Below are 17,278 nucleotides of genomic sequence, written 5' to 3' on the forward strand. Positions count from 1 at the left end.
GTCTGTGAGAGAGAGTGTGTCTGTGTCTGTGAGAGTGTGTGTGTCTGTGTGAGAGAGAGTGTGTGTCTGTGAGAGAGAGTGTGTGTGTGTGTGTGTGTCTGTGTGAGAGAGTGTGTGTCTGTGAGAGTGTGTGTCTGTGTCTGTGTGTGTGTGTGTGTGTGTGTGTGTGTGTGTGTGTGTGTGTGTGTGTGTGTGTGTGTGTGTAGTCTAGCGTTTAAAGTAACCAGATGAAAAAGAACAGGAAAGCGGTCCAAATGAGGGATCCATTAACTATAGTAGAGAAAGATAACGGTTAATAAAGCTGTTTCTTCGAAGAGGTTAAGAGCAGCTAGGTCGGGAAGTCTTGTTTGAAAGTAAACAACTGCAACTGTTGACGCACAGCGACTGTCTTCGAGGGATTCTGGAACAGATACGTCAGGAGGTCTTATCTGTGACATGCACCTTTGATGTAGGCAAACCGAGGCGTTTGTAAGGAGCATGGTTTTAAACAGTACTTCGGAAAGCTCGAAAGATACAGAAACCGAAAGGCCGCTCCCGGTGCCTAGTTGGGCCGATCACTTATACTGGATATCAAAAAAAGTCTGCTTACTCGAAGCGGGTCATGGTGAACCAGAGGGCAGGATTGGGGCTCGCCTGTGACGCAGCCCACCACAGTCGAATGCCCAGCCTGCGAAGCCGCTGGGTGGAGAACAGGCCGCCCGGGGGAGATAGCAGAGGGAGAGCGGAGACCCGTGGTGACCGACGACATCTTCAGGGGGGTGGGAGAGCAGAGGAGGGAGATGGGGTCCTAGGAGGAGAGATTGAGTAGATTGGGCCGATACTCACTGGAGTTTAGAAGAATGAGAGGGGATCTCATTGAAACTTATAAAATTCTAACAGGACTAGACAGACTAGACGCAGGAAGGATGTTCCCGATGGTCGGGGAGTCCAGAACCAGGGGTCACAGTCTAAGGATAAGGGGTAAACCATTTAGGACAGAGATGAGGAGGAATTTCTTCACCCAGAGAGTGGTGAACCTGTGGAATTCTCTACCACAGAAGGCAGTGGAGGCCAATTCATTAAATATATTCAAGAAGGAGTTGGATATATTTCTTAAGGCTAAAGGGATCAAGGGATATGGGGAGAAGGCAGGGACAGGGCACTGAATTTGCATGATCAGCCATGATCTCATTGAATGGTGGAGCAGGCTCGAGGGGCCGAATGGCCGACTCCTGCTCCTATTTCTCATGTTCTTATCGGATCCCTCGACTCCCCTGATCCTGCCTTTGGCCTAGGCTGGATCACCCCCTGCCTCACCGCCACCCCCACACACCATGTACATGCTGCGCGGGAACGACCTCTGAACCCCTGGCGACCTTTCACCTACCGACTCGGGCCGCAGCTCCACGTTGACCTTCTCCCCGTCCTCGAAACCGCAGGGCATCTGGTTCTGCATCAGCAGGGGGATGTTGAGGTTTGGGTCGTCCCGGGTACCCTCCTTCCATTTCTCCTGGTATTTCTGAGACTCTGAAAACAGATGGCGGACGTGAGGAGAGCAGAGTGATGGGGTGGGGGGGGGGGGCAGTGGGGGGAGTTTACACCGTTTCCCACCAAGCTGAGCACACGCCTGCCCCCGCAGCGCCCCTCTCTCCTTCCTGGTAATGTGGAGAGACTAGAAGAGACTTTTATATTTATTCGTTCTTGGGATGCGGGCGCTACGACCTCAGGACGTCCCAAATGGCTTCACAGCCAGTGAAGATTTTTTTTTGAAGTGTGGTCACTGTTGTAATGTAGGAAACCAATTTGCGCACAGCATGCTCCCACAAACAGCAACGTCAGAATCACTGGATCATCTGTTTTAGTGATGTTGGTTGAGGGATAAATATTGGCCCCAGGACACCGGGGAGAACTCCCCCCTGCTCTTCTTCCAATAGTGGCCGTGGGATCTTTCACATCCACCTGAGAGGGCAGACGGGGGCCTCGGGTTTAACGTCTCATCCCGAAAGACGGCACCTTCGACAGTGCGGCGCTACCTCAGTACCGCCCCTCCGACAGTGCGGCGCTACCTCAGTACCGCCCCTCCGACAGTGCGGCGCTCCCTCAGTACTGCCCCTTCGACAGTGCGGCGCTACCTCAGTACCGCCCCTCCGACAGTGCGGCGCTGCCTCAGTACTGCCCCCTCCGACAGTGCGGCGCTGCCTCAGTACTGCCCCTTCGACAGTGCGGCGCTACCTCAGTACCGCCCCTCCGACAGTGCGGCGCTGCCTCAGTACTGCCCCCTCCGACAGTGCGGCGCTCCCTCAGTACGGCGCTACCTCAGTACCGCCCCTCCGACAGTGCGGCGCTGCCTCAGTACCGCCCCTCCGACAGTGCGGCGCTCCCTCAGTACCGCCCCTCCGACAGTGCGGTGCTCCCTCAGTACTGCCCCCTCCGACAGTGCGGCGCTGCCTCAGTACCGCCCCTCCGACAGTGCGGCGCTACCTCAGTACCGCCCCTCCGACAGTGCGGCGCTCCCTCAGTACTGCCCCTCCGACAGTGCGGCGCTCCCTCAATACAGCCTTTCCGACAGTGCGGCGCTCCCTCAGTACCGCCCCTCCGACAGTGCGGCGCTCCCTCAGTACCGCCCCTCCAACAGTGCGGCGCTCTCTCAGTACCGCCCCTCCGACAGTGCGGCGCTCCCTCAGTACCGCCCCTCCGACAGTGCGGCGCTCCCTCAGTACTGCCCCTCCGACAGTGCGGCGCTCCCTCAGTACTGCTCCTCCGACAGTGCGGCGCTCCCTCAGTACTGCCCCTCCCACAGTGCGGTGCTCCCTCAGCACTGGCACCGGGGGAGTGTCGGGCCTGGATTGCGGGGCTCGAGTCTCTGGAGTGGGGGCTCGAACCCGTGACCTTCTGACTCGGAGGCGAGAGCACCAGCTCCTTGATGCACCTCATCCACCGTTAACAGGCTTGGATCATGCTGCAATGTGGTGCTCATAGGAACAGGAGGAGGCCATTCAGCCCCTCGAGCCTGTTACATTAGGAACAGGAGGAGGCCATTCAGCCCCTCGAGCCTGTTACATTAGGAACAGGAGGAGGCCATTCAGCCCCTCGAGCCTGTTACATTAGGAACAGGAGGAGGCCATTCAGCCCCTCGAGCCTGTTACATTAGGAACAGGAGGAGGCCATTCAGCCCCTCGAGCCTGTTACATTAGGAACAGGAGGAGGCCATTCAGCCCCTCGAGCCTGTTACATTAGGAACAGGAGGAGGCCATTCAGCCCCCTCGAGCCTGTTACATTAGGAACAGGAGGAGGCCATTCAGCCCCTCGAGCCTGTTACATTCGGAACAGGAGGAGGCCATTCAGCCCCTCGAGCCTGTTACATTAGGAACAGGAGGAGGCCATTCAGCCCCCTCGAGCCTGTTACATTAGGAACAGGAGGAGGCCATTCAGCCCCTTGAGCCTGTTTCATTAGGAACAGTAGGAGGACATTCTGCCCCTCGAGCCTGTTACATTAGGAACAGGAGGAGGCCATTCAGCCCCCTCGAGCCTGTTACATTAGGAACAGGAGGAGGCCATTCAGCCCCTCGAGCCTGTTTCATTAGGAACAGGAGGAGGACATTCTGCCCCCTTGAGCCTGTTACATTAGGAACAGGAGGAGGCCATTCAGCCCCTCGAGCCTGTTTCATTAGGAACAGGAGGAGGCCATTCAGCCCCTCGAGCCTGTTTCATTAGGAACAGGAGGAGGCCATTCAGCCCCTCGAGCCTGTTACATTAGGAACAGGAGGAGGCCATTCAGCCCCTCGAGCCTGTTACATTAGGAACAGGAGGAGGCCATTCAGCCCCTCGAGCCTGTTACATTAGGAACAGGAGGAGGCCATTCAGCCCCTCGAGCCTGTTACATTCGGAACAGGAGGAGGCCATTCAGCCCCTCGAGCCTGTTACATTAGGAACAGGAGGAGGCCATTCAGCCCCTCGAGCCAGTTACATTAGGGACAGGAGGAGGCCATTCAGCCCCTCGAGCCAGTTACATTAGTAACAGGAGGAGGCCATTCAGCCCCTCGAGCCAGTTACATTAGGGACAGGAGGAGGCCATTCAGCCCCTCGAGCCTGTTACATTAGGAACAGGAGGAGGCCATTCAGCCCCTCGAGGCTGTTACATTAGGAACAGGAGGAGGCCATTCAGCCCCCTCGAGGCTGTTACATTAGGAACAGGAGGAGGCCATTCAGCCTCTCGAGCCTGTTACATTCGGAACAGGAGGAGGCCATTCAGCCCCTCGAGCCTGTTCCATTAGGAACAGGAGGAGGCCATTCAGCCCACTCGAGCCTGCTACATTAGGAACAGGAGGAGGCCATTCAGCTCCTCGAGCCTGTTACATTAGGAACAGGAGGAGGCCATTCAGCCCCCTCGAGCCTGTTACATTAGGAACAGGAGGCCGTTCAGCCCCTTGAGCCTGTTACACTAGGAACAGGAGGAGGCCATTCAGCCCCTCGAGCCTGTTACACTGGGAACAGGAGGAGGCCATTCAGCCCCCTCAAGCCTGTTACATTAGGAACAGGAGGAGGCCATTCAGCCACTCGAGCCTGTTACTATAGGAACAGGAGGAGGCCATTCAGCCCCTCGAGCCTGTTACACTAGGAACAGGAGGAGGCCATTCAGCCCCTCAAGCCTGTTACTATAGGAACAGGAGGGGGCCATTCAGCCCCTCGAGCCTGTTACTATAGGAACAGGAGGAGGCCATTCAGCCCCTCAAGCCTGTTACATTAGGAACAGGAGGAGGCCATTCAGCCCCCTCGAGCCTGTTACTATAGGAACAGGAGGGGGCCATTCAGCCCCTCGAGCCTGTTACACTAGGAACAGGAGGAGGCCATTCAGCCCCCTCAAGCCTGTTACATTAGGAACAGGAGGAGGCCATTCAGCCCCCTCGAGCCTGTTACATTAGGAACAGGAGGAGGCCATTCAGCCCCTCGAGCCTGTTACATTAGGAACAGGAGGAGGCCATTCAGCCCCTCGAGCCTGTTACATTAGGGACAGGAGGAGGCCATTCAGCCCCCTCGAGCCTGTTACATTAGGAACAGGAGGAGGCCATTCAGCCCCTCGAGCCTGTTACATTAGGAACAGGAGGAGGCCATTCAGCCCCTCGAGCCTGTTACATTAGGGACAGGAGGAGGCCGTTCAGCCCCCTCGAGCCTGTTACATTAGGAACAGGAGGAGGCCATTCAGCCCCTCGAGCCTGTTTCATTAGGAACAGGAGGAGGACATTCTGCCCCCTTGAGCCTGTTACATTAGGAACAGGAGGAGGCCATTCAGCCCCTCGAGCCTGTTTCATTAGGAACAGGAGGAGGCCATTCAGCCCTCGAGCCTGTTTCATTAGGAACAGGAGGAGGCCATTCAGCCCCTCGAGCCAGTTACATTAGGGACAGGAGGAGGCCATTCAGCCCCTCGAGCCTGTTACTTTAGGAACAGGAGGAGGCCATTCAGCCCCTCGAGCCAGTTACATTAGTAACAGGAGGAGGCCATTCAGCCCCTCGAGCCAGTTACATTAGGGACAGGAGGAGGCCATTCAGCCCCTCGAGCCTGTTACATTAGGAACAGGAGGAGGCCATTCAGCCCCTCGAGGCTGTTACATTAGGAACAGGAGGAGGCCATTCAGCCCCCTCGAGGCTGTTTCATTAGGAACAGGAGGAGGCCATTCAGCCCCTCGAGCCTGTTTCATTAGGAACAGGAGGAGGCCATTCAGCCCCTCGAGCCAGTTACATTAGGGACAGGAGGAGGCCATTCAGCCCCTCGAGCCTGTTACTTTAGGAACAGGAGGAGGCCATTCAGCCCCTCGAGCCAGTTACATTAGTAACAGGAGGAGGCCATTCAGCCCCTCGAGCCAGTTACATTCGGAACAGGAGGAGGCCATTCAGCCCCTCGAGCCTGTTCCATTAGGAACAGGAGGAGGCCATTCAGCCCACTCGAGCCTGCTACATTCGGAACAGGAGGAGGCCATTCAGCTCCTCGAGCCTGTTACATTAGGAACAGGAGGAGGCCATTCAGCCCCCTCGAGCCTGTTACATTAGGAACAGGAGGCCGTTCAGCCCCTTGAGCCTGTTACACTAGGAACAGGAGGAGGCCATTCAGCCCCTCGAGCCTGTTACACTGGGAACAGGAGGAGGCCATTCAGCCCCCTCAAGCCTGTTACATTAGGAACAGGAGGAGGCCATTCAGCCACTCGAGCCTGTTGCTATAGGAACAGGAGGAGGCCATTCAGCCCCTCGAGCCTGTTACACTAGGAACAGGAGGAGGCCATTCAGCCCCTCAAGCCTGTTACTATAGGAACAGGAGGGGGCCATTCAGCCCCTCGAGCCTGTTACTTTAGGAACAGGAGGAGGCCATTCAGCCCCTCAAGCCTGTTGCATTAGGAACAGGAGGAGGCCATTCAGCCCCCTCGAGCCTGTTACTATAGCAACAGGAGGGGGCCATTCAGCCCCTCGAGCCTGTTACACTAGGAACAGGAGGAGGCCATTCAGCTCCTCGAGCCTGTTACATTAGGAACAGGAGGAGGCCATTCAGCTCCTCAAGCCTGTTACATTAGGAACAGGAGGAGGACATTCAGCCCCTCGAGCCTGTTACACTAGGAACAGGAGGAGGCCATTCAGCCCCTCGAGCCTGTTACATTAGGAACAGGAGGAGGCCATTCAGCCCCTCGAGCCTGTTACTGTAGGAACAGGAGGAGGCCATTCAGCCCCTCAAGCCTGTTACATTAGGAACAGGAGGAAGCCATTCAGCCCCTCGAGCCTGTTACACTAGGAACAGGAGGAGGCCATTCAGCCCCGTCGAGCCTGTTCCATCATTCAGATAGATCATGGCTGATCCATAGCTTAACTCCATCCACCCGCCTCAATCCCCATACCCAACAAAAATCTATCAATCTCCGTCTTGAAAGCTCCAATTGACCCCCAGCCTCGACAGCTCTTTGGGTGACAGAGTCCCAGATTTCCACCAGCCTTGGTGTGAAGAAGTGCTTCCTGACATCACCCCTGAACGGCCTGGCTCTAATTTGAAGGTTCTGCCCCCTTGTTCTGGACTCCCCCCACCAGAGGAAATAGTTTCTCTCTCGATCGACCCGATCGGATCCTTTAATCACCTCAAACACCTCGATCAGATCACCCCCTTAATCTTCTACACTCGAGGGAACACAAGCCCAGTCTGTGCGACCTGTCCTCGGGATTTAACCCTTTTGGACCCAGTATCATTCAACAACACATCGGGGTTGATTTTCAGTGTGCCGTGAGGCGGGCTTTTAGGTGTGCGGGGGGGGGGGGGGTTAAAATCCCGAATTCGGGGGCCCCGACACCATCCCGCCCAAAACCCGCCTCCGTGTAAGTTTCAGAGGAGGCGGGTACCCGCCCCGCACTGGGACCCGCCGACCCGAGGCGGGAAGGGATTAGTGCTAATTAACTGCCTGTTAACAGGCAGGTTTTAGCCTAATCCCGATTTTAAAGGGTGTCATGTGGGATTCCCGACGGCTACAAACCACGCCAAGTTAGCGAGGCGGGCCGTCGGGTTGAAGGAGTTGGAGGGGTCGAGATGTCGGTGTTCAGGTGAGTGATGGGTGCACGAGTGCAAAGGTAAGTGTGTTTGGTGTGTCTAAAGTGTGTGAAGAAGTTTAAATTACTTGTACTTACCTTTACAGCCTTTCTTCCTTTAGGTCCCAGGAGTCCCTCATCTCACCGGCACAGAAAGCAGAATGGCCGCGAACTGTCAAAAGTGACAGCCAGCAGCTTTCAGTGCCGGCGAGATTTCTAACTGAGTCTGTGTAGAAGGACTCAGGTTAGAAGTCAGACTGTCAGTGTTTGACAGCGTCAAACAGCTGTGAAACGCTGATATTTCATCTGTCAAAACCTCTTGACAGATGAAATTTCAGTCTGTGACGTCACCTGTTGCCGGGTGGCCCTTAATTGGCCTGCTGAGCCTGCTGGGCGGGCTCAACAAGGTCAATCGAGGGAAAATCGCGCGGATTGGCCGCATCTCGATGGAGGCGGGACTACAACCCCGAAAGTTGTAGTCCCGCCTCCTTCCCGACTTCTGAATGAAAATCGACCCCATTGTATTTATATAGCGCCTTTAACGTAGTAAAACGTCCCAAGGCCCTTCACAGGAGCGAAAATCAGATACAATTTGACCCCGATCCACATAAGGAGATATTAGGACCGGCGCCCAAAAGCTGGGTCACAGAGGTCGGTTTTAAGGAGCTTCTTAAAGGCGGAGAGGTTTAGGGAGGGAGTTCCAGAGCTGGGGGGCCCTGGCGCGGTCGCCAATGGTGGAGTGATGGAAATCGGGGAGAATAGGGGCAAAGAGAGACAGGGAAGAGGAGGAGAGAGGGAAAGGGTCTAACTACCGATCAACCAGCTGCCACGACGCCACCAGCCCCCGCCCCTCCCACCGACGTACCTTCGATCAGCTCCTGCACTGCCCGGGACAGAACCTCCGAGTCCTCCTGCTCCCCGTCCGGCTTCCCCTCCTTCACTTTACTCCCAGACTCCGGCCGGTGCCATCGGTTCTTCTGGATGAGTGGGATGATGAGTTCCCGGGGCTTCTCCCGGGGTTTGACGCTGAGGGGGGAGAGAGAGAGAGAGATGGGCATGTGAGTGAGACAGGCACAGTACCTGCTGCACAAGAGCAGCCCGCCTCCCTGCAACGTCCCCACACCTTCATCTCGCATCTTAACAGGGCACCTCAAAGCCCATTGTGGTCTCACCCTCCTTCTCACTCCCCTTCTCTCATTACCTCCGCTCACACTCTCTCAGACTCACTCTCACACTCACTCATTCACTCTCTCACACATTCACTATCTCACACTCACAAATACACACTCAATCACTCTCACACACTCACTATCTCACACACACTCGCACTCTCTCTCACACACTCACTCTCTCACACACTCACTCTCTCACACACTCACTCTCTCACACACTCTCTCTCACACACTCACTCTCACACACACTCACTCTCACACACACTCACTCTCACACTCTTACACACACTCACTTACACACTCTCTCTCACACTCACTCTCTCTCACACTCTCCCTCACACAGACACTCACTCTCTCTCTCACACTCGCTCTCTCACACTCTCCCTCACACACACACTCACTCTCTCTCACACACTCTCTCTCACTCTCTCACACTCACACTCTCTCACACTCACACTCTCACACTCACACTCTCTCACACTCACACTCTCTCACACTCACACTCTCTCACACTCACACTCTCTCACACTCACACTCTCTCACACTCACACTCTCTCACACTCACACTCTCTCACACTCACACTCTCTCACACTCACACTCTCACACTCACACTCTCTCACACTCACACTCTCTCACACTCACACTCTCTCACACTCACACTCTCACTCACACTCTCTCACTCTCACTCTCACTCACTCTCTCACTCACACTCTCTCACTCACACTCTCTCACACTCACACTCTCTCACACTCACTCTCTCACACTCACACTCTCTCACACTCACACTCTCTCACACTCACACTCTCTCACACTCACACTCTCTCACACTCACACTCTCTCACACTCACACTCTCTCACACTCACACTCTCTCACACTCACACTCTCTCACTCTCACTCACACTCACACTCTCTCACACTCACACTCTCTCACACTCACACTCTCTCACACTCACACTCTCTCACTCACACTCTCTCACACTCACACTCTCTCACACTCACTCTCTCACACTCTCTCACTCACTCTCTCACTCACACTCTCTCACACTCACACTCTCACACTCACACTCTCTCACTCACACTCTCTCACTCACACTCTCTCACTCACACTCTCTCACTCACACTCTCTCACTCACACTCTCACTCACTCACACTCACTCACACTCACTCACACTCACTCACACTCTCTCACACTCACACACTCACTCACACTCACTCTCTCACACTCTCTCACACTCACACTCTCTCACACTCACACTCTCTCACACACACACACTCACTCTCACACACACACACACACACTCACTCTCACACACACACACACTCACTCTCACACACACTCACACTCGGGTGGGAAAACTCACACCACAGCATCACTAAGTGGCTCAAGCCTGCAACTACACGGCGACTGTTACAGAAAATGTTTACATACAGATGTTCATTATGATCAATGTTAAACACCAACACAAAATGTGGGATCAAAAGTTCTGATAACAGGATGTGAAGCTGATAAAAAAAAAAAAAAAAAAGACTTCCATTTCTCCAGCACCTTTCACCACCTCAGGACGTCCCAAAACGCTTCACAGCCAATTAAGGACTTTTTTTGAAGTGTGGTCACTGTTGTAATGTAGGAAACGCGGCAGCCAATTTGTGCACAGCAAGCTCCCACAAACAGCAATGTGATAATGAGCAGATCATCTGTTTTAGTGATGTTGGTTGAGGGATAAATATTGGCCCCAGGACACCGGGGAGAACTCCCCCCTGCTCTTCTTCCAATAGTGGCCGTGGGATCTTTTACATCCACCGGAGAGGGCAGACGGGGCCTCGGTTTAACGTCTCATCCCGAAAGACGGCACCTCCGACAGTGCGGCGCTCCCTCAGTACCGCCCCTCCGACAGTGCGGCGCTCCCTCAGTACCGCCCCTCCGACAGTGCGGTGCTCCCTCAGTACCGCCCCTCCGACAGTGCGGCGCTCCCTCAGTACCGCCCCTCCGACAGTGCGGCTCTCCCTCAGTACCGCCCTTCCGACAGTGCGGCGCTCCCTCAGTACCGCCCCTCCGACAGTGCGGCGCTCCCTCAGTACTGCCCCTCCGACAGTGCGGCGCTCCCTCAGTACCGCCCCTCCGACAGTGCGGCGCTCCCTCAGTACCGCCCTTCCGACACTCCCTCAGTACCGCCCCTCCGACAGTGCGGCGCTCCCTCAGTACCGCCCCTCCGACAGTGCGGCGCTCCCTCAGTACCGCCCCTCCGACAGTGCGGCGCTCCCTCAGTACCGCCCCTCCGACAGTGCGGCGCTCTCTCAGTACTGCCCCTCCGACAGTGCGGTGCTCCCTCAGTACTGCCCCTCCGACAGTGCGGCGCTCCCTCAGTACCGCCCCTCCGACAGTGCGGTGCTCTCTCAGTACCGCCCCTCCGACAGTGCGGTGCTCTCTCAGTACTGCCCCTCCGACAGTGCGGCGCTCCCTCAGTACCGCCCCTCCGACAGTGCGGCGCTCCCTCAGTACTGCCCCTCCGACAGTGCGGCGCTCCCTCAGTACTGCCCCTCCGACAGTGCGGCGCTCCCTCAGTACTGCCCCTCCGACAGTGCGGCGCTCCCTCAGTACTGCCCCTCCGACAGTGCGGTGCTCCCTCAGTACTGCCCCTCCGACAGTGCGGCGCTCCCTCAGTACCGCCCCTCCGACAGTGCGGCGCTCCCTCAGTACCGCCCCTCCGACAGTGCGGCGCTCCCTCAGTACCGCCCCTCCGACCGTGCGGCGCTCCCTCAGTACTGCCCCTCCGACAGTGCGGCGCTCCCTCAGTACCGCCCCCCGACAGTGCGGCGCTCCCTCAGTACCGCCCCCCCGACAGTGTGGCGCTCCCTCAGTACCGCCCCTCCGACAGTGCGGCGCTCCCTCAGTACCGCCCCTCCGACAATGCGGCGCTCCCTCAGTACCGCGCCTCCGACAGTGCGGCGCTCCCTCAGTACCGCCCCTCCGACAGTGCGGCGCTCCCTCAGTACCGCCCCTCCGACAGTGCGGCGCTCCCTCAGTACCGCCCCTCCGACAGTGCGGCGCTCCCTCAGTACCGCCCCTCCGACAGTGCGGTGCTCCCTCAGTACCGCCCCTCCGACAGTGCGGCACTCCCTCAGTACCGCCCCTCCGACAGTGCGGCGCTCCCTCAGTACCGCCCCTCCGACAGTGCGGCAGCGCGGCGCTCCCTCAGTACTGCCCCTCCAACAGCGCGGCGCTCCCTCAGTACTGCCCCTCCGACAGCGCGGCGCTCCCTCAGTACTGCCCCTCCGACAGCGCGGCGCTCCCTCAGTACCGCCCCTCCGACAGTGCGGCGCTCCCTCAGTACCGCCCCTCCGACAGTGCGGCTCTCCCTCAGTACCGCCCTTCCGACAGTGCGGCGCTCCCTCAGTACCGCCCCTCCGACAGTGCGGCGCTCCCTCAGTACTGCCCCTCCGACAGTGCGGCGCTCCATCAGTACCGCCCCTCCGACAGTGCGGCGCTCCCTCAGTACCGCCCTTCCGACACTCCCTCAGTACCGCCCCTCCGACAGTGCGGCGCTCCCTCAGTACCGCCCCTCCGACAGTGCAGCGCTCCCTCAGTACCGCCCCTCCGACAGTGCGGCGCTCCCTCAGTACCGCCCCTCCGACAGTGCGGCGCTCCCTCAGTACCGCCCCTCCGACAGTGCGGCGCTCTCTCAGTACTGCCCCTCCGACAGTGCGGCGCTCCCTCAGTACCGCCCCTCCGACAGTGCGGCGCTCCCTCAGTACCGCCCCTCCGACAGTGCGGTGCTCTCTCAGTACCGCCCCTCCGACAGTGCGGTGCTCTCTCAGTACTGCCCCTCCGACAGTGCGGTGCTCCCTCAGTACCGCCCCTCCGACAGTGCGGCGCTCCCTCAGTACCGCCCCTCCGACAGTGCGGCGCTCCCTCAGTACTGCCCCTCCGACAGTGCGGCGCTCCCTCAGTACTGCCCCTCCGACAGTGCGGCGCTCCCTCAGTACCGCCCCTCCGACAGTGCGGTGCTCCCTCAGTACCGCCCCTCCGACAGTGCGGCGCTCCCTCAGTACCGCCCCTCCGACAGTGCGGCGCTCCCTCAGTACCGCCCCTCCGACAGTGCGGCGCTCCCTCAGTACCGCCCCTCCGACAGTGCGGTGCTCTCTCAGTACTGCCCCTCCGACAGTGCGGTGCTCCCTCAGTACCGCCCCTCCGACAGTGCGGCGCTCCCTCAGTACCGCCCCTCCGACAGTGCGGTGCTCTCTCAGTACCGCCCCTCCGACAGTGCGGTGCTCTCTCAGTACTGCCCCTCCGACAGTGCGGTGCTCCCTCAGTACTGCCCCTCCGACAGTGCGGCGCTCCCTCAGTACTGCCCCTCCGACAGTGCGGCGCTCCCTCAGTACTGCCCCTCCGACAGTGCGGCGCTCCCTCAGTACCGCCCCTCCGACAGTGCGGCGCTCCCTCAGTACTGCCCCTCCGACAGTGCGGCGCTCCCTCAGTACTGCCCCTCCGACAGTGCGGCGCTCCCTCAGTACTGCCCCTCCGACAGTGCGGCGCTCCCTCAGTACCGCCCCTCCGACAGTGCGGTGCTCCCTCAGTACTGCCCCTCCGACAGTGCGGCGCTCCCTCAGTACCGCCCCTCCGACAGTGCGGCGCTCCCTCAGTACCGCCCCTCCGACAGTGCGGCGCTCCCTCAGTACCGCCCCTCCGACCGTGCGGCGCTCCCTCAGTACTGCCCCTCCGACAGTGCGGCGCTCCCTCAGTACCGCCCCCCGACAGTGCGGCGCTCCCTCAGTACCGCCCCCCCGACAGTGTGGCGCTCCCTCAGTACCGCCCCTCCGACAGTGCGGCGCTCCCTCAGTACCGCCCCTCCGACAGTGCGGCGCTCCCTCAGTACCGCCCCTCCGACAGTGCGGCGCTCCCTCAGTACCGCCCCTCCGACAGTGCGGCGCTCCCTCAGTACCGCCCCTCCGACAGTGCGGTGCTCCCTCAGTACCGCCCCTCCGACAGTGCGGCACTCCCTCAGTACCGCCCCTCCGACAGTGCGGCGCTCCCTCAGTACCGCCCCTCCGACAGTGCGGCAGCGCGGCGCTCCCTCAGTACTGCCCCTCCAACAGCGCGGCGCTCCCTCAGTACTGCCCCTCCGACAGCGCGGCGCTCCCTCAGTACTGCCCCTCCGACAGCGCGGCGCTCCCTCAGTACCCCCCCTCCGACAGTGCGGCGCTCCCTCAGTACCGCCACTCCGACACTCCCTCAGTACCGCCCCTCCGACAGTGCGGTGCTCCCTCAGTACCGCCCCTCCGACAGTGCGGTGCTCCCTCAGTACCGCCCCTCCGACAGTGCGGCGCTCCCTCAGTACCGCCCCTCCGACAGTGCGGCGCTCCCTCAGTACCGCCCCTCCGACAGTGCGGCAGCGCGGCGCTCCCTCAGTACTGCCCCTCCAACAGCGCGGCGCTCCCTCAGTACTGCCCCTCCGACAGCGCGGCGCTCCCTCAGTACTGCCCCTCCGACAGCACGGCGCTCCCTCAGTACTGCCCCTCCGACAGTGTGGCGCTCCCTCAGTACTGCCCCTCCAACAGCGCGGCGCTCCCTCAGTACCCCCCCTCCGACAGCGCGGCGCTCCCTCAGTACTGCCCCTCCGACAGTGCGGCGCTCCCTCAGTACTGCCCCTCCGACAGGAAATGCACACAAGATTGCTAATGCATTTCCAATCATTCGGTCGTTGTATTGCACATGGGGAGGGCATGAAGAGCTAGAGGTAGAAACTCGTCTTGGTTGGTGATGCAATGCGATGCAGTCAGTATCGGATTAGCCACCCGTTATACGCAGCCCGATATTCAACTTCAGGGACTGAAACATAGAAGATAGGAGCAGGAGTAGGCCATTCGGCCCCTCGAGCCTGCTCCGCCATTTAATGAGATCATGGCTGATCATCCAAATTCAGTACCCGGTCCCTGCTTTCTCCCCATATCCCTTGATCCCTTTAGCCTTAAGAAATATATCCAACTCCTTCTTGAATATATTTAATGAATTGGCCTCTACTGCCTTCTGTGGTAGAGAATTCCACAGGTTCACCACTCTCTGGGTGAAGAAATTCCTCCTCATCTCAGTCCTAAATGGCTTACCCCTTATCCTTAGACTGTGACCCCTGGTTCTGGACTCCCCCGCCAACGGGAACATCCTTCCTGCATCTAGTCTGTCTAGTCCTGTTAGAATTTTATAAGTTTCAACGAGCTTCCGACTACATATCCGCGCCATCACTAAGACCGCCTATTTCCACCTCTGTAACATCGCCCGTCTCCGCCCCTGCCTCAGCTCATCCGCTGCTGAAACCATCATCTATGCCTTTGTTACCTCCAGACTAGACTATTCCAACGCACTCCTGGCCGACCTCCCACATTCCACCCTACGTAAACGTGAGGTGATCCAAATCCCTGCTGCCCCGTGTCCTAACTCGCCCCAACTCCCCTGTGCTCGCTGACCTACACTGGCTCCCGGTTAAGCAACATCTCAATTTTAAAATTCCCATCCTTGTTTTCAAATCCCTCCATGACCTCCTCGCCTCCCTCCCTATCGCTGTAACCTCCTCCAGCCCCGACAACCCCCCGAGATCTCTGCGCTCCTCCAATTCCGGCCTCTCGCGCATGCCCCCCGATTTCCATCGCTCCACCATTGGCGGCCGTGCCTTCAGCCGCCTGGGCCCCGAGCTCTGGAATTCCCTCCCTAAACCTCTCCGCCTCTCTCTCTCCTCCTTTAAGACGCTCCTTAAAACCGACCTCTGTGACCCAGCTTTTGGTCGCCGGTCCCTAATATCTCATGTGGCTCGGTGTCAAATTATGTTGGCTAACATACGATATACGGCACAGAAACAGGCCATTCGGCCCAACCAGTCCATGCCGGTGTTTATGCTCCACTCGAGCCTCCTCCCGTCTTTCCTCATCTAACTCTATCAGCGTAACCCTCTATTCCCTTCTCCCTCATATGCTTATCTAACTTCCCCTTAAATGAACAGAAGAATTAGGAGCAGGAGTAGGCCATACGGCCCCTCGAGCCTGTTCTACGCTAATGCATCTACGCTATTTGCCTCGACCACTCCCTGTGGCAGCGAGTTCCACATTCTCACCACTCTCTGGGGAAAGAAGTTTCTCCTGCATTCCCGATTGGATTTATTAGTGACTATCCTCCATTGATGGCCCTCCAGTTATGCTCTTCCCCATAAGTGGAAACACTCCGTGCCTACTCTACCAAGCTTCATCATTTTAAAGATCTCTACCAGGTCACCCCTCAGCCTTCTCGTTTCCCGATAGGTATACCCTCGCCTAACGCTGCTGTGAAGCCCCTTGGGGCATTTCCCTCGGCTAAAGGCAAGTTGTTGTTTGCAGGGTCTTGAGCACATTGATCTAGGCTGACACTCCAGTGCAGTGCTGAGGGAGCTGTCGGAGGCGCCGTCTTTCGGATGAGACGCTACTCTGAGACCCCGTCTGCTCTCTCGGGTGGACTTCAAAGATCCCACGGCCACTATTGGAAGAAGAGCGGGGGGGGGGGGGGCGGAGTTCTCCCCGGTGTCGTGGGCCCAATATTTATCCCTCAATCAACGTCACTAAAACAGATGATGTGGTCAGTATCACGTTGCTGTTTGTGGGAGCTTGCTGTGCGCAAATTGGCTGCCGCGTTTCCCACATTACAATAGCGACCGCACTCCAGAACAAAGTACTTCATTGGCTGTAAAGCGCTTTGGGACATCCAGTGGTCGTGAAAGGTGCTAGAGAAATGCAACTCTTTTTTTCCTTCAAGGAGAGAAACTATTTCTGTTGGTTGGGGAGTCTAAGAATAGGGGGGCAGAGTCTAAAAATTAGAGTAGTGAAATTAGGAAACACGTCTACGCACAAAGGGTGGTAGAAGTTTGGAAGTTTCTTCCGCAAACGGCAATTGATTCTTGGTCAATTGTTAATTTTAAATCGGAGATTGATAGCTTTGTGTTAAGCAAAGGTATTAAAGGGATAGCAAAATACTGCGGATGCTGGAAATCCGAAATAACAACAGAAAATGCTGGAAAAACTCAGCAGGCCAGGCAACATCCGTGGAGAGACATTAGAGTCAACGTTTCGGGTCAAAACCCTTTATCAAGACTAAAGAGGCACAGGGAATGAAATAGATTAAGAGGCCAGGCTGAGAGAGAACAAAAGTGAAGAGACATTAAGAGGTATTCAAAACCAGACGAGCTGGTGATAGGACTGGTGGAGACAAAAGACAGCTCTAGATTAGGTGTGAAATGCGCTGGCAGAATGAGAGACAGCTGCCATGTGGGAGAGAGAAAAAAAAGGAATGGGGGCGGGGGGGAAACCAAAACAAAGGTGTGGATAAAAAAAATAAGTGAAAATGTAATAGGGGCCGAGGTTATGATCTGAAATTGTTGAACTCGATATGGAGTCCGGAAGGCTGTAAAGTGCCTAATCGGAAGATGAGGTGCTGTTCCTCGAGTTTACGTTGAGCTTCCGTGGAACAATATGCAAGAGGCCAAGGACGGTGAGGTCCGAGTGGGAGTGGGGCGGTGAATTAAAATGACAGGCGACCGGAAGCTCGGGGTCACCCTT

The 17,278-nt window shown here is 57.5% G+C and overlaps 1 protein-coding gene across 2 annotated transcripts in view; it reads right to left on the minus strand.

The window, feature by feature from the left end:
- Positions 1-17,278, minus strand: part of gpkow (G patch domain and KOW motifs) — a 67,796-nt gene that overhangs the window by 49,964 nt on the left and 554 nt on the right. For both annotated transcript variants that reach the window (XM_085979016.1, XM_085979014.1), the window contains exons 2-3: positions 8,399-8,559; positions 1,367-1,506 (exon numbers count right to left, since the gene is read on the minus strand). In XM_085979016.1, the coding sequence (XP_085835142.1) occupies positions 1,367-1,506; positions 8,399-8,559 (301 nt within the window). The remainder of the gene's footprint in view (positions 1-1,366; positions 1,507-8,398; positions 8,560-17,278) is intronic.

This window comes from Somniosus microcephalus, unplaced genomic scaffold, assembly GCF_052327205.1.
Source record: "Somniosus microcephalus isolate GS21.2 unplaced genomic scaffold, FLI_Smic_1.0 unresolved_chr7, whole genome shotgun sequence".
Lineage (NCBI taxonomy): Eukaryota > Metazoa > Chordata > Chondrichthyes > Squaliformes > Somniosidae > Somniosus > Somniosus microcephalus.